The sequence below is a fragment of the Lipotes vexillifer genome, unplaced genomic scaffold (genome assembly GCF_000442215.2).
Source record: "Lipotes vexillifer unplaced genomic scaffold, Lipotes_vexillifer_v1.1 scaffold419, whole genome shotgun sequence".
NCBI lineage: Eukaryota > Metazoa > Chordata > Mammalia > Artiodactyla > Lipotidae > Lipotes > Lipotes vexillifer.
Genome location: NW_006786333.1, coordinates 956,468 through 980,749, shown reverse-complemented (window position 1 = coordinate 980,749; position 24,282 = coordinate 956,468). Strand labels below are relative to the sequence as shown.

Below are 24,282 nucleotides of genomic sequence, written 5' to 3'. Positions count from 1 at the left end.
TAGAATCACACAATATATGATCTTTTGTGTTTGATGTTCTTTCACTTAGCTTAATTTTCAAGTTCTGAAAAGTCTTTTTAATGTTAGGGTACCACTGCATTGAGTACTCTCCTAACTCTCCCATCTGTTAAAGAGACTGTCATTTGATAGGTAGAAACTAATATTGCAGAGAGAGCGTTTTTAGCTGTAAATTTAGTTTTTCTTAGAATTACCACTCTGCACTCTGTACATGTTTAATATATAAATTTTAGGGTGCTCTTTAAAGAGAAAAAATTTTATTTCTTATAATTCAGATACCTATACTCATAGTCTAAAAGGAAGCTTGGAAAGCTTTTGCTGTACCTCTCTTGATAGCACTTGTTTATAGCAATCCAGAATTATCTTACTTCCTCTGGGGTAAATTTGTCTCTTTTATTTTGGGCTTTCATTCTTGTGCCAATGGTTTTCCTTTTAAATGTGAAAGCTTAGCTGGTGACTGGACTGATTTCCTTAGGTAGATTGTGGAGGTTTAGAGCATTGTTTTCTGTTTGTTTCTTCCTTGAATAGGTGAACAGGAAGGATAACTGGGCTCAGTTGACTTCTTTGAGGTTGCTGATTGGCAGGCTTTTCTTTAGGATGAATGGTCTGTAAAGAGCCTAATAGTCAGGGCACACCTGGATGCAGAATGAAGAGGACCTTACTCTGGGGGACCCATCACTCACCCTAGCAGACTTACTTTCCCCAGGTAGTTCAAGTAATTTTTGTTTGTTTGTTTTTTGGCTGCACCACGCAGCTTGTGAGATCTTAGTTCCCTGACCAGGTATTGAACCCAGGCCCTTGGCATTGAAAGCATGGAGTCCTAACCGCTGGACTGCCAGGGAATTTCCGTTCAAGTAATCTTTTTTTTATTAAGTTTATTTTATTTATTTATTTTTGGCTGCGTTGGGTCTTCATTGCTACGCGAGGGCTTTCTCTAATTGCGGCAAGCGGGGGCTATTCTTCGTTGTGGTGCACAGGCTTCTCACAGCGGTGGCTTCTCTTGTTGCAGAGCACGGGCTCTAGGCATGTGGGCTTCAGTAGTTGTGGCATTTGGGCTCAGTAGTTGTAGCTCGCGGGCACTAGAGCACAGGCTCAGAAGTTGTGGCACACGGGCTTAGTTGCTCTGCGGCATGTGGGATCTTCCCAGACAGAGCTCGAACCCGTGTCCCCTGCGTTGGCAGGCAGGTTCTTAACCACTGCGCCACCAGGGAGGCCCCCGTTCAAGTAATTTTTAAAGAGAAATGTTCTCTGGTTGCAAATTCTTTTGGCAGAGAGTAGAATAAGATATAGGACAACTATAGTTGTTTGGACAGACTTTCATTTAAACTACTATTTTCAATCCCTCTTCTTCAGTCCTGCCCTCATACCTGCTCACTGTGAGCCTGGTTCTCTTTGAGGCTCTGCTTAGCAAATGTCTCCTCTTTGACTGTATCCCCTCTTGAACTTATTCTGGACTATGGCTTCCTCATCTCTTTCATCTGTCTACACGCTTCCATTTGCTTTCCAGTGTTTGGAAATCTGTGTGTCTTCCTTTTGCTCTTAGTATTATTTCCACTGTTATATTAGTTATCTGTTGCTATGTAATAAATTACCCACAACTTATTGTCCTAAAACCAACAGAATTCAGGTGTGGGCTGGGGACTGGTGCCAAGGCTGTAGGTCCTGTCCTGGGTCTCAGACGTGTGTGCTAAAGAGTGGGACCACATGCCCCAGTTTGGGAGTTAATTGCCAGAGTCCTCAATTTCCTAGGGATTAAATCAAGTAGAGGGCATGTGTCTTTGTTTTATTTCTAGCCCTCTCTCCACAGTAGTCTTGAAAACCAGCAGCTTCATAACTATCTATGGTAACTGTGAAATTCAGGGGCTCAGCAGCCACTGGAAGAAACTTAATGGCTTTGGAGCTTCCCAAAAGTCCCATCACTAGAGAATCGTCACTATTTGGCTTGTATGGCAGCTCCTTGCAAAGCTCCATTCTCAGGACTTGTCTTTATTTGACCTGACTTAGAGCTTGCTCTGTGCAAAATTTCTATCCCTAGAGGCTTTGTTGAAAAATATCAGTGGTAATTGTTTAACACGGGAGCTGCCTCATTGCCCAATTTTTAAAAGGAAAAATTGGGCAATGAGATGTTTATAGGGAGCTTTGAAAAGCTCCAGTGTATTTCTGAGACTCTAGAAGGCCATAAGCATGTGCAGGGCTATGCATGTGTCCAGGAAAGACCTTAGAAGTCCCTAACCTCTCACCTCTGGCCAACCTTGATGCTCTACACAAAAGAAAAAGTTAAGGCAGACAAAAGAAAACAAACAATTAATTGGCATTTATCAAAAGTAGAAACTTTTGTGCTTTAAAGGACACCAAGAAAGTGAAAAGACAGTAGACTGGGAGAAAATATTTGAAAATCACGTATCTGATAAAGGTCTTATATCCAGAATATATAAAGAACTGTTACAACCCAACAACAAATAGACAAATAACCCAATTTAAAAATGGGCCAAGGATTTGAACAGACATTTTTCCAAAGAAGATATACAAGGGCCAATAAGGAGATAAAAGATGTTCTACATCATTAGTCATTAGAGAAATTTAAACCACTTCACGCCCACTAGGGTGGCTATAATAAAAAAAGATGGCCTATAACAATTGTTGGCAGAGGTGTGAAAAGATTTAAATCATCATACACTGCTAGTGGGAATGGAAAATGGTGCAGCCACTTTGCAAAACAGTTTCCTCAAAAAGTTAAACATAGAGTTACCATCTGACACTTCCATTTTTAGGTATATACTCAAGGGAATTGAAAACATAAAAGACTTGTACATAAATGTTCAAAGCAGTCTTTCTTATTCATGATTATCAAAAAGTGGGAACAACCCACAAGTCTATCAGTTGAGGAAAGGATAAACAAAATGTGGTATATCCCTACAATTCAGCCATTAAAAAGAATGAAGTACTGATATATGCTGCATTATAGATGAACCTTGGAAACATTATGCTATGTGAAAAAAGCCAAACACAAAATGCCGTGTATTACTTGATTCAATTTATGTGAAGTTTCCAGAGTGGGAAATTCCATAGACACTGAAAGATTATTGGTTTCCCGGGCCTAGAGAGAAAGGGGCATAGGGAGTGACTGCTGATGGGCAGAAGGTTTCTTGTTGGCATAGTAAAAATATTCTGAAATTGGAAAGTGGTGCTGATTGTACAACCCAGTGAATATACTAAAAAGCCACTGAATTGTACACGTAAATGGGTGAATTTTATGGTATGTGAGTTATCTCTCAGTAAAGCTGTAATTAAAAACAAACAAAAAACCTCTACAGCGTCCCACTTAAATGGATCACCTGGTATTGAAAAATAAAATCACTCCAGAGTTTTCCTGTTAGCTGGCAACTCTATAGTGTTTGCAGTGTTTTTTCTTTTTTGTCATCATTTTCTTTTTTGTCGCATCTTTATTGGAGTATAATTGCTTTACAATGTTTTGTTAGTTTTTGCTGTACAACAAATTTGTTGTTTTTTAATGAACTATCAGAAGGCTGGAATTTCATTTGTAGAGTTTTTATGCTAGCCATAGGTACATGACTATTCTTCAGTTATACAAAGGTTAGTCGAAGCTACATATAAAAAAAAATTCCCTAGAATTAGCCAGTGTTTACAGTGTTTTTGTAGAAAACTTTATTTACAATCATGAGTTATAATACTTTTTAGCATTCTTTGGATGATAAAATTCTTTTTTTTCAATGCTTCATCATCAGTTTTTCTTGTTGGTGAACTGTAGTTGTATTCAAAATTAACTAAGCTTGTTATAAAGTTTTACTCTTTTTTTACAACTGAATTTTGAAATAAAGTGAATTCAGATCTTACTAGCTATAAAATCTTACTGAATTATTTTCACATTTTAATAAAACTGAGTATATTTTAATATTAGCAAGATCCTATTTTCTATTTTTTATAGTTTTTCTTCTCGTATCAGTGTAGTCTGTTTTAACCCACTGTATTCTTAGCTTGCAGAACACAAAGAAGTACAGCATATCTACAGTCTGGAGTCTCTTTGCCACTGCCCTTTTTACGAAGAGGCCATGCATTTAGTTGAAGAAGGAAAAATTTACTCAAGAGTGCTTAGGTATCATGCTTATGTTTATAAAAAATATTAAGATGCTATTGCTATGTTTGTCTGATATTTGTTAAAAATATTTATTAGAATAGAGGAAAATATGTTTTTAGGCTCAAAAAAATTTTTTTTTACATGTTTTGTCAGTACTGAAAAGACATGTGTTTTTTTATTAAGGTCCCGAGGTTAAGCCTTGTTCGAGTCCAAATTTGTAGTAGGCTTGATCTTAAATGCACTTTAACAGTTGTCTCCCCTGTTTATTACTTAGAACTGAAATGTTGGAGTGCCTAGGAGACAGTGATTTTCTTGCCAAACTTCACTGTATTCGACAGGCTTTTCAGGTATTCTTTTTAACAGTAAGTGACTTCACCCAGCCACTCATCCCCACCCTCATGCCATAGTGTCCAGCTGCATATAAACAGGACAGCCCTTTGCTCTTTATTATCCTTATTCCTATTGGCAAATAAAAAGTCTGCTAAGTTTATTTTTCCTGCCTGCTGTTTCCCTTCATTTGTCTTCATTTGTCATCCTCTGCTATAACTTCCTGGATCTACCACATTTTGTCAAAATAGAATATTTTGATGCTAAAGATGTATGTGTATAAATTGCTGCTTAAAATATAGATCCTTTTTCTTACTGTCAATTAGTATGTGTTCTAGAATGTTTTTATTTGAATCAGATGTGAAATCATCAATTTCCTAAAATGAAATAAGGTCATTTAACAACAAAATTATCTTTATTTTTCTATGTTTTGGAGTTGTATAATATTTATTTTGGATTTTCTAATATGAAATTGAACAGAATTTAAATTCATATTTATCTCCCTTTAATCTTTTTTATTATATGTTCAAGAGTTATTTTTTTAAGTATTTTTCTTTTTAAAAAAAATTTTATTTGTTTTATTTATTTATTTATTTTTGGTTGCGTTGGGTCTTTGTTCCTGCGCACGGGCTTTCTCTAGTTGCGGCGAGTAGGGGTACTCTTCTTTGCGGTGCGCAGGCTTTTCACTGCAGTGGCTTCTCTTGTTGTGGAGTATGGGCTGCTTCTGTAGTTGTGGCTCGCGGGCTCTAGAGCGCAGGCTCAGTAAGCTGTGGCGCTTGGGCCTAGTTGCTCTGCGGCATGTGGGATCTTCCCAGACCAGGGCTCAAACCCGTGTCCCCTGCATTGGCAGGCAGATTCTTAACCACTGCGCCACCACGGAAGCCCTCAAGAGCTATTTATATTTTAGTAACTTAGGACCTTTTCTGTGGTCTGCCTGCTGAAATAGAGTCACATGCCATGTATTGACTGTATTTGGATTATTTATGCATAGATATGCTATAAAGTCAAATGTCCATTCAAATTAATTATAGGTCTCATTTTTCTTTGTTTGGGGATGGATATTTTTCAGGTAATTCTTTCAGAAACAGCCAACAGGATATTCCTTGCTGAAAGTGGGAGGAAAATTTTATCAGCGTTAATTGTAAAAGCGCGAAAGGTAAACTTGTTTTGTTGGCAGGTTTTTTTATTGTTGTTATTTCAGTTGAGCTGAAGATTAAGATGCATTAAATTTTTAATAGAAGAAAATGTTTTTGTAGATGGTTACAAAGGTTCACATATTGAAAATAAATAGCCCAGGGACTTCCCTGGCAGTCCAGTGGTGAAGAATCCACACTTCCACTGCAGGGGGCATGGGTTTGATCCCTGGTTGGGGAACTAAGATCCCTCATGCCACGTGGCATGGCCAAAAAATAAATAAATAAGTAGCCCAAAGAGCATTGATTTCTACTTGGGTTCATTTATTTTCTTTGTATAAAGTTTGCACTGTTTTGATCAAGTTGATAAATTATTCTCAATTTGCCATAAAACTTGTGAATGTCGTGGTAAGAATTATCATTAGATCTGCTACTACAGCCACCACCATTGTTATTTCTAATACCTCTTCTCTTAACGTCTCTCAGTCCTGTTCAGTAAGAAGGTTCCAGGAAGTAGAATAGATCTCAGAAATCTGGAAATACAAATTGAGCTGCCTCTTACTAATCTTCATGGGACTGACAGAGGCAGAAGCAATGGCAAGAACTTTATGAAGACTATGAGGAACCACTTTCCTTTATGCAGGTTGTGTCCAGATGATGAGGGACAAAACAAAAACCAGACTTTCTCTGAGCCCTTTGAACACCTGGTTTTCAGACCCAGTCCCTTTGAACCTCAGTTCCCTCATTTGTAGAATAGAATTTATTTATGGTACCCTATTTCAGAGAGTTCTTACGATGATTAAATAAATGATAAATGGGAAAGCAAATTTTTAAAAAATACAACATAAATTTAGGGTGGTATTACCTACTTGCAATTCCCAATGTAAATCTTTTTTTTTTAACAAGAAACAGAATGTTTAATGATTATATGAAAAAGTTCCATAGCATTATAGTCAAAGAAATTAAAATTAAAACAACACAATAGCTTGTCTGCCTATCAAATTGCTACCACTAGAAAGACAATAAACCCAGTGTAAATCTTATGTTGCTTTCTTGGCCTTCCCAAGGCAGATAAACCCACTGATTTGAACTAGAGTTCCTCCAAAAGGAGTAGAAGTACATCGAAAGCATTGCGTAGTATCTGCTGTAACGGAGTTTTCATCTTAAGGACTGACCTAAATAAGCACACGTATTTGAGTAGTAAGCAGTTTGCTTATGACATTTTACTTACATTCTTAGTCTTGGCTTCTGCAAAATGTTGGACTAACAAAATATTATATCAAATGAATATGGCATCCCTTGAAAGTGCGTTTTAATTCAGTTACCTAATAGAATGAAAATCTAACAAACTTACTTGAAGAGTAACTTATTTACTTTGTAGGCTTGAGCCTTGTTATAAAGTTGGGCTTAGGATTAAAGTGTGTTTTCTTCTACAGAATCCGAAGAAGTTTGAAGATGTTTTTGATGAAATGATCTGTTTTTTAGAGCAGACTGATCACTGGGATAGTACTGAAATGGAACTTGCTGCTAGAGGAGTAAGTTCAAATTTTTTATAATAGTTGTCCCCCTTAGTTATTTACTCAGAATATTTACATAATTTGAGGCCACTGTTTCCTTGTCCTTGTTAAATGACAGTAAAACCAATTGTGTGACGGTGGCTATGACAGAGTCAGAAACAAGAGCAACCACAGTCTTTATACATTGAGGCAGCAGGTGAAAATACTATTTTTTTAGGAAGCCCTTCGTTCCTTCTCTCCCTCTCTTCCACCCAGAAGTCAATGAGCAGGCCCCAGCAGGGTGGTAACGGTAGCCTGTGCAAGGATGGTTTCAGGTAGGACAGTGGCAGCTCAGTGGGGCCAGGGAATTGGCTGCATACACAGGATCAAACAAACAATTAAATACATTAAGAATGATCAGAGCCAGATAGCTCACTGTCAGAGAAGGGAGGTATAAAAAAGCTAGGATTGGAATTGGAGCTGTCAGTGTGAATTCATAGTTTACAATATAGATAGATAGATAGGGAAATAAACAGAAAGGTTTGCATATACATAAACACACATAAACTTCCTAGCTCTATTCACTGAGAGGGTCTGGGAGCAGAAACATCTCAAAAGAAATTATTCCTAGCACACAGATTTTAACTTCTAAGTACCACTCTCCACTAAAAGGAACTAGTACTTCTTGGAAAAATGGCTGATTTCTGCACTGAGTTAGAGAAAGCACATGATAAGCCTGGAATATTTTGTTGTTATGGAAGCTAAAAGAATGAGTTTGCAAGGGACTGAAAGGCTTTCTAGGCAGAGAAAACAGTAGGTGCAGAAACACGGAGGCACGATCTTTGCTTCTCTGGTGTTCCCTCACTCAGTGAAGGAATTGGCATCCGTTCAGTTGCGCAGGCCTGAAACCTGGGACTCATCCTTTACACGTCACTGGTCCTTGCCTACTTTATCATATTCATCTCTAAGTTTTGTCAATTTAACTCCTATATATCTTTCAGTTTCTGCAGCTTTTCTCTGGTGCTGCCCGCCCCGTGGTAGTCTGAGTAACTGTTGTTTTCCCCTGGGCTACCCCAGCGTTTTGCGTTCCCCAGTTTCTTGCCTGCTCATCTCCCCCTTGCGTTCACTCTTCCTCCTCTCTGTTCTGCTCTCCACATTTCTGCCAAAACGTCTTGAGCAATACAAATCTGAATATTACTCAGCCATAAAAAAAAAATGAAATCTTCTCATTTGTGACAACATGGATGGACCTAGAGGGTATTATGCTGAGTGAAATAAGTCAGGCAGAGAAAGACAAATACTGTATGATTTCACTCACATGTGGAATCTAAAAAACAAAACAAATGAACAAACTTAACTAAACAGAAATAGAGTCATAGATACAGACAGGTGATTGCCAGATGGGAGGGGGATGGAGGGAGGAGAAGAAATAGGTGAGGGAGATTTAAGAGGTACAAACTTTCAGGTATAAAATAAGTGAGTCACAGGTATGAAATGTACTGTGTGGGGAATATAGTCAATAACTGTGTAATATCTAGACTAGACTTATCATGTTGATGATTTTGAAATGTATGGAAACATTGAATCACTGTGTTGTATACCAGGAACTAACATAGTGTAGGTCAATTATACTTCAAAAACAAACAAACATAATCATAGAAAAGGAGATCAGATTTGTGGCTACCAGAGGCAGGGGGTCAGGGGAAGGGGAATTGGATGAAGGTGGTCAAAAAGTACAAACTTCCACTTATAAGATAAATAAGTACTACAGATGTAATGTACAACACATTAAAGATAATGAACACTGCTGTATAAATATGAAAGTCATTAAGAGAGTAAATCCTGAGTTCTCATCACAAGGAAAACAATTTTTTTTTCTAATTCTTTCATGTTGTATCTATATGAGATGATGGTGTTCACTAAACTTACTGTGGTAATCATTTCATGATGTATGTGAGTCAAATCATTATACTGTACACCTTAAACTTTTACCGTGTTGTATGTCAATTATGTCTCACTGAAACTGGAAAAAAAAATGAAATAGATTCATGAGGTACCGAAGATTAAAAAAGAAGATCTGATCATCCATCTCCCCTCCACCACTACCCCCCAAGATACTGTGAGGATAAAATCCAAAGTCATTAACATGTGCCATAAACTGTGCGGGAGCTGGCCCTTCCTCCTGTCTCTAGGCACTCGCCCCCCTGCTGTAGAGAGCTGTGGCACACTTTCAGTGATACTCTTTGGCTCCACATCACTCTGTTCTTTCTTACCTTCAAGTCTTTGACAAGGTATTTCATGTACTTGGCTTGCCTCACTCCTTGAAAAAAGCCCTCACTGACATCCAGTCTAGATTAGAAGCTCCATCATAAGCTTTCATAGTACCGTGTACTTTTTCCTTTACTGTGCTTATCACAGTTTTAATTGTGTATTTGTGGAATTATTTATTGCTGTCCTTTCCCCACTAACCTCTAAGCATATAGTTTGCTTACTGTAGAAGTCTCAGCACCTGGTACAGCATGTAGTACAATACAATTTGCATGAATGAATGAAAGAGCGAGAGGTTCATGATGTGGTGGGGAAGACAGGCAGATATACCAATAACTAAATGACAGAACAGAATGAGCATGTGGATACCATAATATTCGGTGGGCCAAAAAGTTCGTTCGGGTTTTTCCTTAACATCTTATGGAAAAACCCAAACAAACTTTCTGGCCAACCCAATAAAAGCATGAACAAAGAACTCCTAGAATAGAGTGGAGGGAGAGATTAATTTCACCTGATAGAATCTAGGAGGGAACAGCTGTCACGTGAATTATAATTTCTGGTGGTGAGTTGTTCTCATAGTTGTCTCTCTTCTTCCTCTGTTTTTGTCAGAGATATAATCTGATTCAACTAAAAATGTACTGCTGTTGTAATGTATCAGTATGAAGCCCTGGCTCAGACTTCATTTCAGCTCTATGTAGTAATAATTTCTGTTTTAACTTATAATTTAATGCAGGTGAAAAATCTAAATTTTTATGATGTTGTTTTGGATTTTATATTAATGGATTCCTTTGAAGATTTAGAAAACCCACCCACATCCATACAGAATGTAGTAAATAATCGCTGGCTAAACTCCTCCTTCAAAGAAACCGTAAGTGGTGGTTTACCTTTCTCAACCATTTAAATTTGATGAAAATTAGTCAGAATTGGGAAAATGGGGACTTCCCTGGTGGTTCAAGCAGTTAAGACAACGCACTCCCAATGCAGGGGGCCCAGGTTCGATCCCTGGTCAGGGAACTAGATCCTACATGCTGCAACTAAGAGTTCACATGCCACAACTAAAAGATCCCGTGTGCTGCAACTAAGACCCAGTACAGCCAAATAAATAAATATATTTTTTTAAAAAAATAGGAAGATGAATAAGATTTATATATGTGTGTCTGCCTGTAGAACGACTGTTATGGAAACTGAGCTCATTCTTTGATATTGGGATCAGATGTGTATGATATATAACATCTGAAGATGAAATTTTCCTTTTGGCTCTTCTGTCAGTCCCTGCCTTGACCTGAAGGACCCAATATTTCTTCAGATCTCAAAAAAACACTTGGGTTTCAAACTAGTTCAGGCCTAACAAAAAATTATCTGTACCTGAAATGGCTCTATGACTAAACAAATATAGCAATTTCAGTGAAAAGACGATATATATATTTTTGGAGGAAAAAATATATATATATTATAATACTTTTCCTTCAAAGTATGTTTTAACCATAAAAGATACATGTCTCCATTTCTGTAACTGATTTGGGACAGTGACGTTGATCGAAGTGGGGTCATGCCAGAGTAGGGTCAGATTCCTTCAGGATCCACTTGGGTGTTTTTGTCCCTGTCATTATGGTTATGTTTCTTAGTTCTTTATTTGAATAAGACTGTTGGTTCAACTCACAGCTATTTCCAGCACTACTATTCTTGAAGAAAAAAATATTACTTGAACTATAATTACCAAGTTCCTTGTCACCAGAGTCCACCCTTTTTCTTTTAGTGGCTTTGTATTTAATTTTAAAATTTATAAGCATCTTTTCATTGATATTTACAAACAATAGAAGGAGCATGGACTGTTTCTTTTTAGTTAATGTTTTAAACATTTTAGATCTTTAAACTTTGAATTTCTAATTAAAGTCACTCTTTTCTAAATGGAAAATTTATATAGTTCTAAATTTAAATCTTGCTTTTTCTCCTCTGTATATGTTTAGGCTGTGGCTTCAAGTTGTTGGTCAGTGTTGAAACAGAAAAGGCAACAGATGAAGGTAAAATTCATTATGTCTTGGAGTCCTCTGTAAAGTAATTTGAAGCTCCTGTCAAAGAAACTTGTGAGTCAGTTCTCAGCGGGGGATGGCAGCTCATAAGCACTGTCCCTCAAGCTAGATGAGTGATCTTTTGGCACTGGGTTGTCTTCTTTGTTTTTAAAGTTTCAAACAGCGCTAATAGACTTTTTTTTTGTTTTTTCACTTAATGATATTTTAAGATTAAAAATATTGTTTAGGGCTTCCCTGGTGGCCGAGAGTCCGCCTGCCGATGATTCAGGGGACACGGGTTAGTGCCCCGGTGTGGGAGGATCCCACATGCCGCGGAGCGGCTGGGCCCGTGAGCCATGGCCGCTGAGCCTGCGCGTCTGGAGCCTGTGCTCCGCAATGGGAGAGGCCACAACAGTGAGAGGCCCGCGTACCGCAAAAAAAAAAAAAAATTGTTTAGCATAGTGGATTCCACTTCATGTAATCCAGTTGAGAAATGATGATTGATTAGCTGGTTTATTCAACTGAGAGTGCCTACCAAAAAACATCTCAAAGTCATATCCTGCTCGCACGCTCCGCACCCTCCAGGCTATCTCACCCACCACACACTGCTCTCACGTACACTCCTGTGGTAAAGGAGGATGGACTCTGGGGTGAGGCTGCCTGAGTTCAGATGCCACCTACCAGCTATGACCTCAGGCAAGTCTTGACTTCTCTATGCCTTAGTTTTCTCATCTCTAAAGAGGAGCATAGTTTCCACCTCATGGGGTTTTTTGAGGATTAAATGTAGTGTCTTAGAACAGTGCTTGACACAGTGCATTATGCACCTGTAGGTTATTATTATTTTATTATCATTTGCCCACTGACCTACAGTATTTTGTCATGTCCATATTTCTAAGTCTGAGCCTTATACCTTTGAGATAGTATTGCCAAGTGCAGTGTTTCTGGAGCATAGTTCTCACAGCATCTGCAGAAGGTGCTTGTTAAAAATAATTCTGGAAACCATGTATTTGCATAATTCTTGTTTCAAAGATGTTGTACAGGGTTGTATTGTACAACATGGGGAATATAGCCAATATTTTGTAATAACTGTAAATGGAATGTAACCTTTAAAGATTGTATAAAAAATGATTCTAAAGACCCTGTGTTTTTAGCAAGCTCCCCAAATGATTAGAAACTCTAACGTCTGAGAACCACTGGTTTAGGGCTGGGGAACAGACTTGTAGACTTAGGTTTGATTTTCGCACTAGCTATTATGATCATAGGCAAGTTACTGTCAGCTGACCTTCAGTTTTCCTGTTTGCAAAATGAAGTTAATACCTACCTCATAGAGCTGCTGTAAAGATGAAATGAGATAAAACATAAAATTAACAGTAAATATGAAAAAGAGTTCAATAAGTAGTAGTTTACATAATAATAATGATAGTAATATTATTATCATTATACCTAACCTTATTTCTTACTTCTTAGTATAAATCTCATGCCTTGGACTAATATTCTTCCTGTATCCACAGATAGCTGTATATCTTACGTCTTGGGGAACTATTTCCTATCCTGGAATGTCATACTCTATCCTGTCTACTTAAATAAATTTTACCTACTGTTTCAGTTCACGTTATTCCTTGGTGAAGCATGACTCTTCTGCTTCAGCCTATGCTAACTTCATACCTGTCTGAATTCCTATTATAGTTAATATATATAGTTAATATAAGTATGGGATTTAGAATTTTAATATATGCAGAACATCTCTTAGACTACAGTCCGTGTAAACTTTTTGGCCTTTACTAACTAGCTGTATGTGAGTTAGGATAGGTTTTTGTTTGTTTGTTTTGGTTTTTTTTTTTTTTGCGGTACGCGGGCCTCTCACTGTTGTGGCCTCTCCCGTTACGGAGCACAGGCTCCGGACGCGCAGGCCCAGCGGCCATGGCTCACGGGCCCAGCTGCTCCGCGGCATGTGGGATCCTCCCAGACCGGGGCACAAACCCATGTCCCCTGCATCGGCAGGCGGACTCTCAACCACTGCGCCACCAGGGAAGCCCAGGATAGGTTTTTTAACCCCTCTGAAGTCTCACTTTTTACATGTTAAAATGATATTAACATGACCTAATTTTTCAGAAACGTTTTATTAAATTAAATAGAACCTAGCATATTATCTGATATATAGTGGGTACTCATTAAATGGTAACTGCTGTTATAATATATTTTTAATTTGAGGTTTAAAAGATGTCTTGGAGCCTGTAAAATAGAAGATAACTCCTCCAAGAGACAGGATCTTAAGGCATACTTATCCCCAGTAGATGCTATGACAAAATCTCACAGGATGTTATTTAACAAAGGAAATTTAGAAAGTTATTAATAAACTTAGAGAGTTTCCTAAATCACAACTGTATATATTACTATTTCACAAGAAGGTGCATTGCCTAATTAAATGCTTCAATAATATCTGGTTCCTTAACTAAAAGTTAGAATTCTAGTAAACATATTTTTGTGCTTAATCAATTAAAAATTCATTTCAGTCTTTTTCAGATAATATAATTAAGTGATTGAGTAGAATTTCTTAAATTCTACTGAACTAGCTAAAACCATGTTGGTCTCATTCATCCTAAAAATTATACTGCTAAGGAACATTGTAGCATTCTTGTTATTGCTTGGATACAGCAATGTGATTGCTTTTTTATGAGGTAAAAATTCCTTTAAGAAATAATGTTTTCAGCAAATTGAGACTGTTGGCTAGCATATGAAATCTACTTAAAGCATTCTGTGACTCTAACAGTTACTTGTTAAGTGTATTAACTGTCTTATTAGGCTAGCTTATCATTGACCCTTGGTCTGTCCTCAAAAAGAGCTGGTCATATGATGGATAGCAAGCAAAAGCAAGAAGGTAAAAATAACTTGATTCTCCTTTACTTCGTAACAGATCCCAGATGGATTTTTTGCCCATTTTTATGCCATTTGTGAGCACATCAGTCCTGTCCTAGCCTGGGGTTTTTTGGGTCCTAGAAATTCTCTCTATGACTTATGTTGCTTCTTTAAGGTATGTTCAGTCATTGAATCATTTCTTTTTTCTAAACTGAAAAACGGATAAAGTTTTATTCTGTTTGGTTTTCGTTTGGTAGAAGAATGTTATTTAAATGTAAGATTATAAAAGTCACCCATGCCAGTGAAACAGTATTATATAGATTTGGTGTTTTATCCTGGAGAAGATTCAACAAGTCCATTCACCTTATCAGTTCCTTCTGTAGTGTGTACATGTTCTCATATGTGTTACAATGTTAAACAAATTGCTATAGACAGTTCTGCATGCCTGGACACTTCTGAAATTTGTAAAACAAATAATATCTGTCTTTATTGCACATGTGGCAATTTAGAAATAAGTTCTAGTTAAAGGTAATATGAATGATAAAATCCCAGCTGTGAGAAATAAGGTGGGAGTTTAAAATTGTATTCCAAAGTCAGCAGTTTAAATTTACCAAAACACAAGTTGCAGCTTGTTGCAGAAATTTCTGCCTGGCACAGTGCCAAGAAAAGTCTCACTATTTAATAGTCCTGAATTTAGGCTGAGTTTCAAGGAGCAAATAAAAGTAAACATAATCAAGTATGAATTTGAAAGTTTTTGATGTTTGAAACTTTGGATGTTTCTCTATACCCTTCACTTAAAAAATTAAATTATTTTGCTTATGTGCCGTTAATGTAGCATTTATGTAAATGGTTTAGGACATTTTTTTTTTTCCTGTCATTGAAAATTCAATTTTTGATTAATTTACTTGACCTCTCAAGTGTAAGGTATGTATTTAGAGGGAAAGGTTTGGACTGGGAATTAAGTATGCCATTAATGAGCACTCTGAGTGTGGGCAAATCATGCTTTGTCCTCCTTCTCTTCATAAAATGAGGGGACCATACAGGTTGGTTGCCAGCAACCCTTCCAGATATAAAATCCAATGAAATCTATGAACTGTGCCTTCTTAGTACTTCTTAACAGTTGATTTCTGTAGGATAGAAATTAAATATTCCTGTTTTTTTGTTCTTTGGAATTACTTTGTTTTCCATCATGGCATAACAACCTGAGACTTAGTAGTATACAAGTTGCTTAAAATGGGTTTCAGCATAAGTATTAAGTTACTGAAGTGAAATATCCTTCACGATCTTCCACTGATTTGAGACCTGAAATTATTTTTATTTTTCACATGTCTTAAGTCATTTTTGGTACAGAAAAATAAACATTTGAAATTTATAAGTTATAATTATTGGAAATAGTTTACTTTTCTGTCTTAAAGTAGTACCAGTGCTCATAGGTAACAATGAAAACTTCAATTATTGGGAAAGGACTGATAGCCCCTTAGGTTTATACAGTGATTTAGTATTTACCAGCATTTCCCAGAGATTTTTTTTTTAACATCTTTATTGGAGTATAATTGCTTTACAATGGAATGTTAGTTTCTGCTGTATTAACAAAGTGCATCAGCTATACATAAACATGTGTCCCCATATCTCCTCCCTCTTGCATCTCCCTCCCACCCTCCCAAGTTTTTTTTTTAATCATTATATCAGCCCTGAGTAGTAAAAATGGCAGGTAGTAATTATCCCTTATTTTACAGAAAAAGAAAATGAGACTCCCCAAAAAGGTTTAATCACTTGTTCAAGGTTCCTTTTCTATTGAGATTTGAAATTAGTAGTGGAACTGACCCCTAATTCATTGTTTGTTACAATATTAGTAACTATTTAGTTTTAATATAATTTTGGTCTAATAAGTGCCAATTTGTTTTGTGTTCATTTTCCAGAATCAAGTTCTTTTCTTTCTCAAAGACATTTTTGATTTTGAGAAGGTGCGCTACTCCAGTATAGAGACTTTGGCTGAAGACCTCATGCAGTTGCTTATTCGCCGAACTGAACTTTTAATGGCCTATCTTGGAGCTGATGCACTGAGGCATACAAGTAGCTGTATAAGTAGTCACAGTCATGTTATGCCCAGTGGCCTATTAGAAGCCAAAGTACAATAAGTACCATAAAAATCAGACAATTTCAGTGTGCTATGAAATATTTTAAGGTAACTATTGATTTTGTAACATATATTACACAGAGTTGGTGGATATGGACTCAGGGAGGAAAAAAAAACGTAGTAAAGAATGAGTGATTGTACTGTATGTACACAGAAGTTCTGTCATTGAATCCCCATGTAGTGTATCCAAAGTGCTTTTGTTTTAATCTTGAGGTAATAATATTTGTGAAATGTATGTTTTATAGAAATACTGCTTGAATTGAAACCAGTACTTGGGAGTTAATTGATTTGTTGTCTTGAAGCTGTCTGAAATGTCCAGTTTCATTCTCAAAAGCTTTGTTTTTATGCTTTGCACCTGGAATATATATACTTTAGCCAAGACTTTTATGGCCCGCACATGCAAGAATATATTACTCCTAGTGTCAACAAAGTTAAATTTGCCTGAAAATGTATTTTTAATTGTAAAGTTATTTGTTGTTTAATCAAGTTTAGGCAGTAGTGGTGTTTAATACGTACTGCTTATGTTATTGCTTGTGCATTTGCTTAAGTATTTGAATCAAAGAAATTGTAATAGCCAAGTATCATTACAGAACATTTAAACAAATTGCCACTGAGAAGTTTACAAGTTACAAGTTTATATTAGATTTACTGAAGTTTCCAAAATACATTACAGTTGGTCCTATGTTACAATAGAGAGACTGAAGAAATTTCTTTTATCTTGGTATAGATTAGAACATTTCCCTTGAATGAATATTGATTAAAAATGTAACATTTATTAACTATGACAGGCAATTAAAAATTTTCCATGTAGTTTTGAGACTATCTCCCAACATTCTAGGGTATTAATCTTGATACAGTAAAATCATTTCTTCTTTCTCCTTATGCAAAACTGGCTTTTAGTTGTTTCTACAGAGAACTTAGCACACTGAGAATTTGTCATATTATAACCATATTTTTAAGTTATTCATTGATACTTTGAATCTTAGGGAGGTCTTGAAGGTTTTTTCCCCGAATATAGAACAAAATATTTTTTAATGGTATGGAAGTATGTTTCCTGTCCTTTATGATAGATATATGAACAAGTGGGTTGTTCATATGAATAAGCTTCTTCAGAGTATATTAGATACTGTCAGAGTTTTATTAATTTTGTGTGTAAATCATATGCCACTTATTTAGAGTGGCTGTCTGAGTAAAACAATGGATTAGATTTGTTGATTTTGCTCCTAAAGTGGGCTTTATTCATTTTAGGAGTGAATTATCCATAAGGATCTAAAATATATTTTTTTTAAGTGCATTTTTAAAGTGCCTAGTTTCTGATGAATGAATAGAAAATGAAAAGTGGGGAAAGAAGCATAGTCTTTTAAGGTTTTAAGTTTATATATGTGCCAAATTTATGTAATATTAGTTACAAAATAGGACATTCAGAACCTTTATGCTGTTCGCATGTACTGTGTTCCATAATGTATAGGTTACAACATTAAACAATATGAAATAGTGCTCTAATATTTTTTGAGTATATAGTTCCTTGACTTTTCTTACACATATTACATATATTCTTAATTTAATACTTGGCTGTTCATAATTCTTATTGTTGATGGAGGAGTATCTTTAGAGGTATCAAAACTAAAAATTCCATTATGTAATATTTTACTTTTTAATTTGTATCCTGTATTTTGGTTTCTTGTTGAGGTACCACCGGCCTTGAATGATTCACACACATACACACGTGTGCACACAGCTATTCCCATCATTGTACAAGCAAGATAGTTATTGCTTATGTTAATTTTCCTGTTTGGGGGGCTGAATGTTTTAAGCTGTGGTTTTATAAACAAAGCTATAAGTAAACTTAATTACTTTTTTTATTTGAGGAGGATATTGTTTGAAATCTGTTTTGAAGAATTGCACTATTTAATAATGCTGCTAGTACATGAAACAACTCTGGGAAATTTATTTCATCAGGTAAGATGAATGGCTTTCCAGAAGGTGTTTTTTCTTTTACACTTCACCTTAAAAAAAAAAAAAAAAGGAATTGCCCATATTTAAGAGCACATGAACCTCAAATTCAGTGCTTGAGGTTGATTAGTTTCTGGTCAGTTCAGAAGCTACTACCTTAGTAAGAGGCTTTCTATGTGGCCTTTGACTCAAGAGACAAGAATGACCAAATAGACTTTCAAGGTAATAGGTATAGAAAAAACCCTCTATATTATAAGGGAAGAAACTTGACCTTTCTAAAGAAAAAGCTCTTAAAAATGTTTCTGACCACTGAAGAGTACTTGAGGTGTATGTTCCAGTTTCAGTTTGCCTTGAAATTGGGTTAAAAGCAGTTTTAAAAAATAAAAAGTAAGTAAATTAGTCCAGAGCCTTTTAGGATAAAACCCTATTTAACACTTCTTTATGGTAGTATTATCAGAATATTGCCTTTGCCACCGTGAGTTCTACCATCTACTTCCCTATGTGAATTATAAGAGGACCTTGAATTAATCATGAGAAAATGGATTTTTTTTCCTCCTGTTTTCTGGAAGAAAAAATATAAGTGTTCAGGTGATTTATATTTGATGTTTTTTTTTTTTCTATTTTGGTTTCTCTACATCTTTGTTCAACTAAAAGGCTAGTTATTTATTCTTGCAGGATTGTGATATGTTCATTAAATGTGAAAATGAGATTCTTTTTAAAATGAAGGCAAGTTTTTCATAGTGTTATAGTCAGCTCCAAAGAACTTTTTCCTTCTCATAAAGAATTTTTTTATTTGTATATATTTATTGTGATTCTATTAATTTGTTGAATTAACTGACTTCATAAAAAATATTTACAAACTTTTTCTTGCCTTAAGATGTAATATTTTCCACTTAAATGATTATCTAGGGAGTGATTATTTTCATTACAAAAGAATTATTTAGTTTATCATTCCTTTAAACCTGTGAGATAGGAATGCCAAAGTAACATTTAACATACTTCTCTGTGACCTTTCATAATTAGAAATTTAAAATTATGTTCATAACATAATTTGCTTTTATTTTAATATGAACACATATTAGGAAATTATTTGGAATATATATTTCAAAGTGGTTGTAAGAATTAGGCTGAATTTAAAAATATTTTTTTTTCTTGGATTAATCAAATTTAGAAATACCTCTGTATGTGAGACTTAAGAATTTGTATAGTCTATGATTAATGGAAATAAGGGCATCCTTTCTTTGTTCCTAATGATTATATTATGTTATTGTTTTGCTTAGTTTGAGAACAACCGTGTATTAGCTTTACTTGGCTGATATCAGTAAATGTGTCTATTTCCTATATGTAAGGACTGCACTTATTAATTTATGTAAAAGTGAAACACTACAGTAGCAGAAAAAAATAGCACTGGCTCTTTAGCCAAAATGAGCACTGTAACATGGCTGTATTTCTACTTCTGCCAAATAAAAAAGTGATGGTACATCTTGCTGATGTATTGAATATTTTATCCAATGCTTATATATATTTGCAAGGTCACACTTGTCTCAGCAAACCCTACCTACCTTATGGGAGCTTTCAGTCTCCATAAGACCACATATACAGGCATGGAGAATACAGAACGCTGCAGAAATACTGAAATCAAGTGTAAAAGTATGTTTTCTTTATGTACTAACTGGGAGAGAAAACAGTTTTGTGATCAATAAAGGCAAAGTACTTGTGGTTTTTTATTAATAATTTAAAGTGTTTTGGTTAAAATTGCCATCAAACACAATATAAATTTATCTTATTGATGTACGTGCATCCTTCCCTATTCAGACATGCCCCTTGCCCACCACTTCTTGGTTCAGATACATTTAGTCAAGGAGAGGGATGCTGCCTGGACACCACTGAAGACACCGGATGGTGAGAAGGGTTTATCTCGTTATAAAAACAGTATTCTCGATTTGGGACTTTTTAATGAGGAGGTTTATTTTAGAATAAACCTGTACAGTATAGATAAATATGTATAGTTATATTTTTAGACTGTGAAACTAAACATAAACTTAAGTATATTACTTAATAAACGAACCATACAAATATGAGTTAAATTTTTTCCTAGCAAGGATATAGGGTTGGAGATGGAATGGGAAACCTGATCCATGTCTCAGTCTCATCTTCTGTTTTCTTTGTCATCTGCCATCCTCCTGTTGTCTCATGCCGTCCTCGTTGACCCTGCTACATGAACTTAATATTTTGCCCTTTAAACATGTCTCTCCGAATTTTTATGTTTGTCTAAAATACTCCTCTACCAGAGTCTCAGTGTCCTATTGTTACACTCTTTGTAGGGCTTTGCTGGAAATCGTTATAAACTCACTTGGTTTATCCAGCTGTCTTTCCTACTGTTCTTGCTTTTGACTTCTATTTTTTATGTAGTGTTTCTTCCTACACTCTGTATTCTGTAATACTTTACCCTGCCACTTCTCCTTTAATCCCTTTCTCTCCTCATGCTACTGACATCTTTGATCAGGCTGCTCAGCTCTTCTGTCTGATGAGGTTCTTTTTTTGTTTTTTTCTACCTTTGAACAGTGAAAAACCCCTAAGTAACCTTTATCGTTTGGGCAGAAAAGGACTGAATTCCAGTACAGGAAAAAAAAAAAAAGCAAACCTTCCTTCTATGATGCTTTTTATTCTGTACTTAAAAGCCACAGCAAGGCAACTGGTATATCAAATACCACCTCAGTGTTTTGCTTTTAACTGTCTCTTATGTGTGTCACAAAAGGCTTTCACAAAGTATATTTATATATAGGAAATTACAGAACTTTTGTAATTTGCTATTTGAAATAATACCTATTTAATACTTAAATATAGAGAAGAACTTTGACATTTGAAAGCACCTGAAATATGTGACTTCTAGAAATTTGCTAATTCTTTTATTTAATAACACTGTGAGAGAATAGGCCCAGGGACTTTAAAAAGGACTGAGTGCTTAATGTGGTAGCAGATGGATAATTTTTTTAAAAGTAGGTTAAAGCAGGTGCATTTGTTATCTATTGCTGCATAAAAAATTATCCCCAAATTTAGCAGCTTTAAACAACGAACATTATCTCCCATAGTTTCTGAGGGTTGGGAATTTAGGAACGGCTGATTCTAGTGGTCCAGGGTTTTAGGGTCTGTCCTGAGACTGCAGTCATCTGAAGGTTTGACTAGGGCTGGAAGATTTGCTTCCAAGATTTGCTCACTCGCATGGCTGTTGTCAGGGGGCTTTAGGTCCTTGCCACGTGGGCCTCTTAACAGAGCTGCCTGAGTATCTTTAAAATACAGCAGCTGGCTTTCCCCAGAGTGAGTAATCCAAGAGATATCAAGGCAAAAGACACAGTATCTTTTATAACCTAGACTTGAACAGGACATACCATCACTTGTGCCATATTCTATTAGTCACACAGACCAACCCTGACACAGTGTGGGAGGAGATTACACAAGGGTGGAAAGACTAGGAGGCGGGATCATTTGGGGTTATCTTGGTGGCTGGATATCGCACCAGGGAATCATAATAAATTGTATATAGATAATGTAGACATTTTAATTTTAAATGAATATGTGCACATTCTTGGACCAATCTTTTGAGGTAGGGTGAAGGCCTTTACTGAGAGTATGGATCTACTGGGTATTCTGAGATGTCTTTGTTGTAGAAACTATACCTCAAAACCATCATCTGGGTTTTCCAGTTTCCCTTATTTAAAGGAGAAAAAGTTACATGAAAAGCACTGAGTCCCAAATCCCCCTAGGTTTTCATAATTTTCTACCCAATCTTACATTTGTCTTCCCCACACCTAGCTTGATGGTAATGTTTATAAGCTATTTGCTTTTATTAGGTCTTCAAAGCATTCAACTTAGCTTTTATAAAAACTATTAACTGTTTATTTTTGCTTTGGTATTTCTTCCTTTTTGTAATGTTTGTGTAATTTCAGTAACATGCAACTGATGTAATCAAGAGTGAGAACAAATCTAATCGATTCATGACAAATATACAAGGAATGTTTACACAGATAGACAAATCTTGGATTTCTAATAGTCTTCTCAAACTTAGCATGTCCAAAACGGAGCTCCTGACCACACCAGCCTAAACCTCCTCCCCATATTTCTCATCCCAGTAAATGAAAACATTTTTCCAGTTCCTCAGGCCCAAAACTTCTTTTCCTCACATCTCACACTCAATCTGTTACCAAAATCCTACCAGTTCCACTTTTTTTTTTAACATCTTTATTGGAGTATAATTGCTTTACAATGGTGTGTTAGTTTCTGCTTTATAATGAAGTGAATCAGTTATACATATACATATGTTCCCATATCTCTTCCCTCTTCGTCTTCCTGCCTCCCACCCGCCCTATCCCATCCCTCTAGGTGGTCACAAAGCACCGAGCTGATCTCCCTGTGCTATGCGGCTGCTTCCCACTAGCTATCTATTTTACATTTGGTAGTGTATATATGTCCGTGCCACTCTCTCACTTTGTCACAGCTTACCCTTCCCCCTCCCCATATCCTCAAGTCCATTCTCTAGTAGGCCTGTGTCTTTATTCCCGTCTTACCCCTAGGTTCTTCATGACTTTTTTTTTTCTTAGATTCCGTGTATATGTGTTATGTATATGTATATATGTATATGTATATTTCTTTTTCTCTTTCTTACTTCACTCTGTATGACAGACTCTGGGTCCATCCACCTCACTACAAATAACTCAATTTTGTTTCTTTTTATGGCAGAGTAATATTCCATCGTATATATGTGCCACATCTTCTTTATCCATTCATCCGATGATGGACACGTAAGTTGCTTCCATCTCCTGGCTATAGTAAATAGAGCTGCAATGAACATTTTGGTACATGACTCTTTTTGAATTATGGTTTTCTCAGGGTATATGCCCAGTAGTGGGATTGCTGGGTCATATGGTAGTTCTATTTGTAGTTTTTTAAGGAACCTCCATACTGTTCTCCACAGTGGCTGTATCAATTTACATTCCCACCAGCAGTGCAAGAGGGTTCCCTTTTCTCCACACCCTCTCCAGCATTTATTGTTTCTAGATTTTTTGATGACGGCCATTCGGACCGGTGTGTGATGATATCTCATTGTAGTTTTGATTTGCATTTCTCTAATGATTAATGATGTTGAACATTCTTTCATGTGTTTGTTGACAATCTGTACATCATCTTTGGAGAAATGTCTATTTAGGTCTTCTGCCCATTTTTGGATTGGGTTGTTTGTTTTTTTGTTATTGAGCTGCATGAGCTGCTTGTAAATTTTGGAGATTAATCCTTTGTCAGTTGCTTCATTTGCAAATATTTTCTCCCATTCTGAGGGTTGTCTTTTGGTCTTGTTTATGGTTTCCTTTGCTGTGCAAAAGCTTTGAAGTTTCATTAGGTCCCATTTGTTTATTTTTGTTTTTATTTCCATTTCTCTAGGAGGTGGGTCAAAAAGGATCTTGCTGTGATTTATGTCATAGAGTGTTCTGCCTGTGTTTTCCTCTAAGAGTTTGATAGTTTCTGGCCTTACATTTAGATCTTTAATGCATTTTGAGTTTATTTTTGTGTATGGTATTAGGGAGTGTTCTAATTTCATACTTTTACCTGTACCTGTCCAGTTTTCCCAGCAGCACTTATTGGAGAGGCTGTCTTTTCTCCATTGTATATTCTTGCCTCCTTTATCAAAGATAAGTTGACCATATGTGCATGGGTTTATCTCTGGGATTTCTATCCTGTTCCATTGATCTTTATTTCTGTTTTTGTGCCAGTACCATACTGTCTTGATTACTGTAGCTTTGTAGTATAGTCTGAAGTCAGGGAACCTGATTCCTCCAGCTCCATTTTTCGTTCTCAAGATTGCTTTGGCTATTCGGGGTCTTTTGTGTTTCCATACAAATTGTGAAACTTTTTGTTCTAGTTCTGTGAAAAATGCCAGTGGTAGTTTGATAGGGATCGCATTGATTCTGTAGTTTGCTTTGGGTAGTATAGTCATTTT

At 36.1% G+C, this 24,282-nt stretch overlaps 1 protein-coding gene across 1 annotated transcript in view; it reads left to right on the top strand.

Moving 5' to 3' along the window:
* Nucleotides 1-16,948, top strand: part of MIGA1 (mitoguardin 1) — an 87,783-nt gene extending 70,835 nt beyond the window's left edge. Inside the window, exons 9-16 of the mRNA XM_007458715.1 lie at nucleotides 4,014-4,132; nucleotides 4,389-4,461; nucleotides 5,511-5,597; nucleotides 7,011-7,109; nucleotides 10,072-10,206; nucleotides 11,306-11,359; nucleotides 14,262-14,378; nucleotides 16,123-16,948. Of these exons, the coding sequence (XP_007458777.1) occupies nucleotides 4,014-4,132; nucleotides 4,389-4,461; nucleotides 5,511-5,597; nucleotides 7,011-7,109; nucleotides 10,072-10,206; nucleotides 11,306-11,359; nucleotides 14,262-14,378; nucleotides 16,123-16,341 (903 nt within the window). The 3' untranslated portion in view covers nucleotides 16,342-16,948. The remainder of the gene's footprint in view (nucleotides 1-4,013; nucleotides 4,133-4,388; nucleotides 4,462-5,510; nucleotides 5,598-7,010; nucleotides 7,110-10,071; nucleotides 10,207-11,305; nucleotides 11,360-14,261; nucleotides 14,379-16,122) is intronic.
* Nucleotides 16,949-24,282: the final 7,334 nt, after the last annotated feature.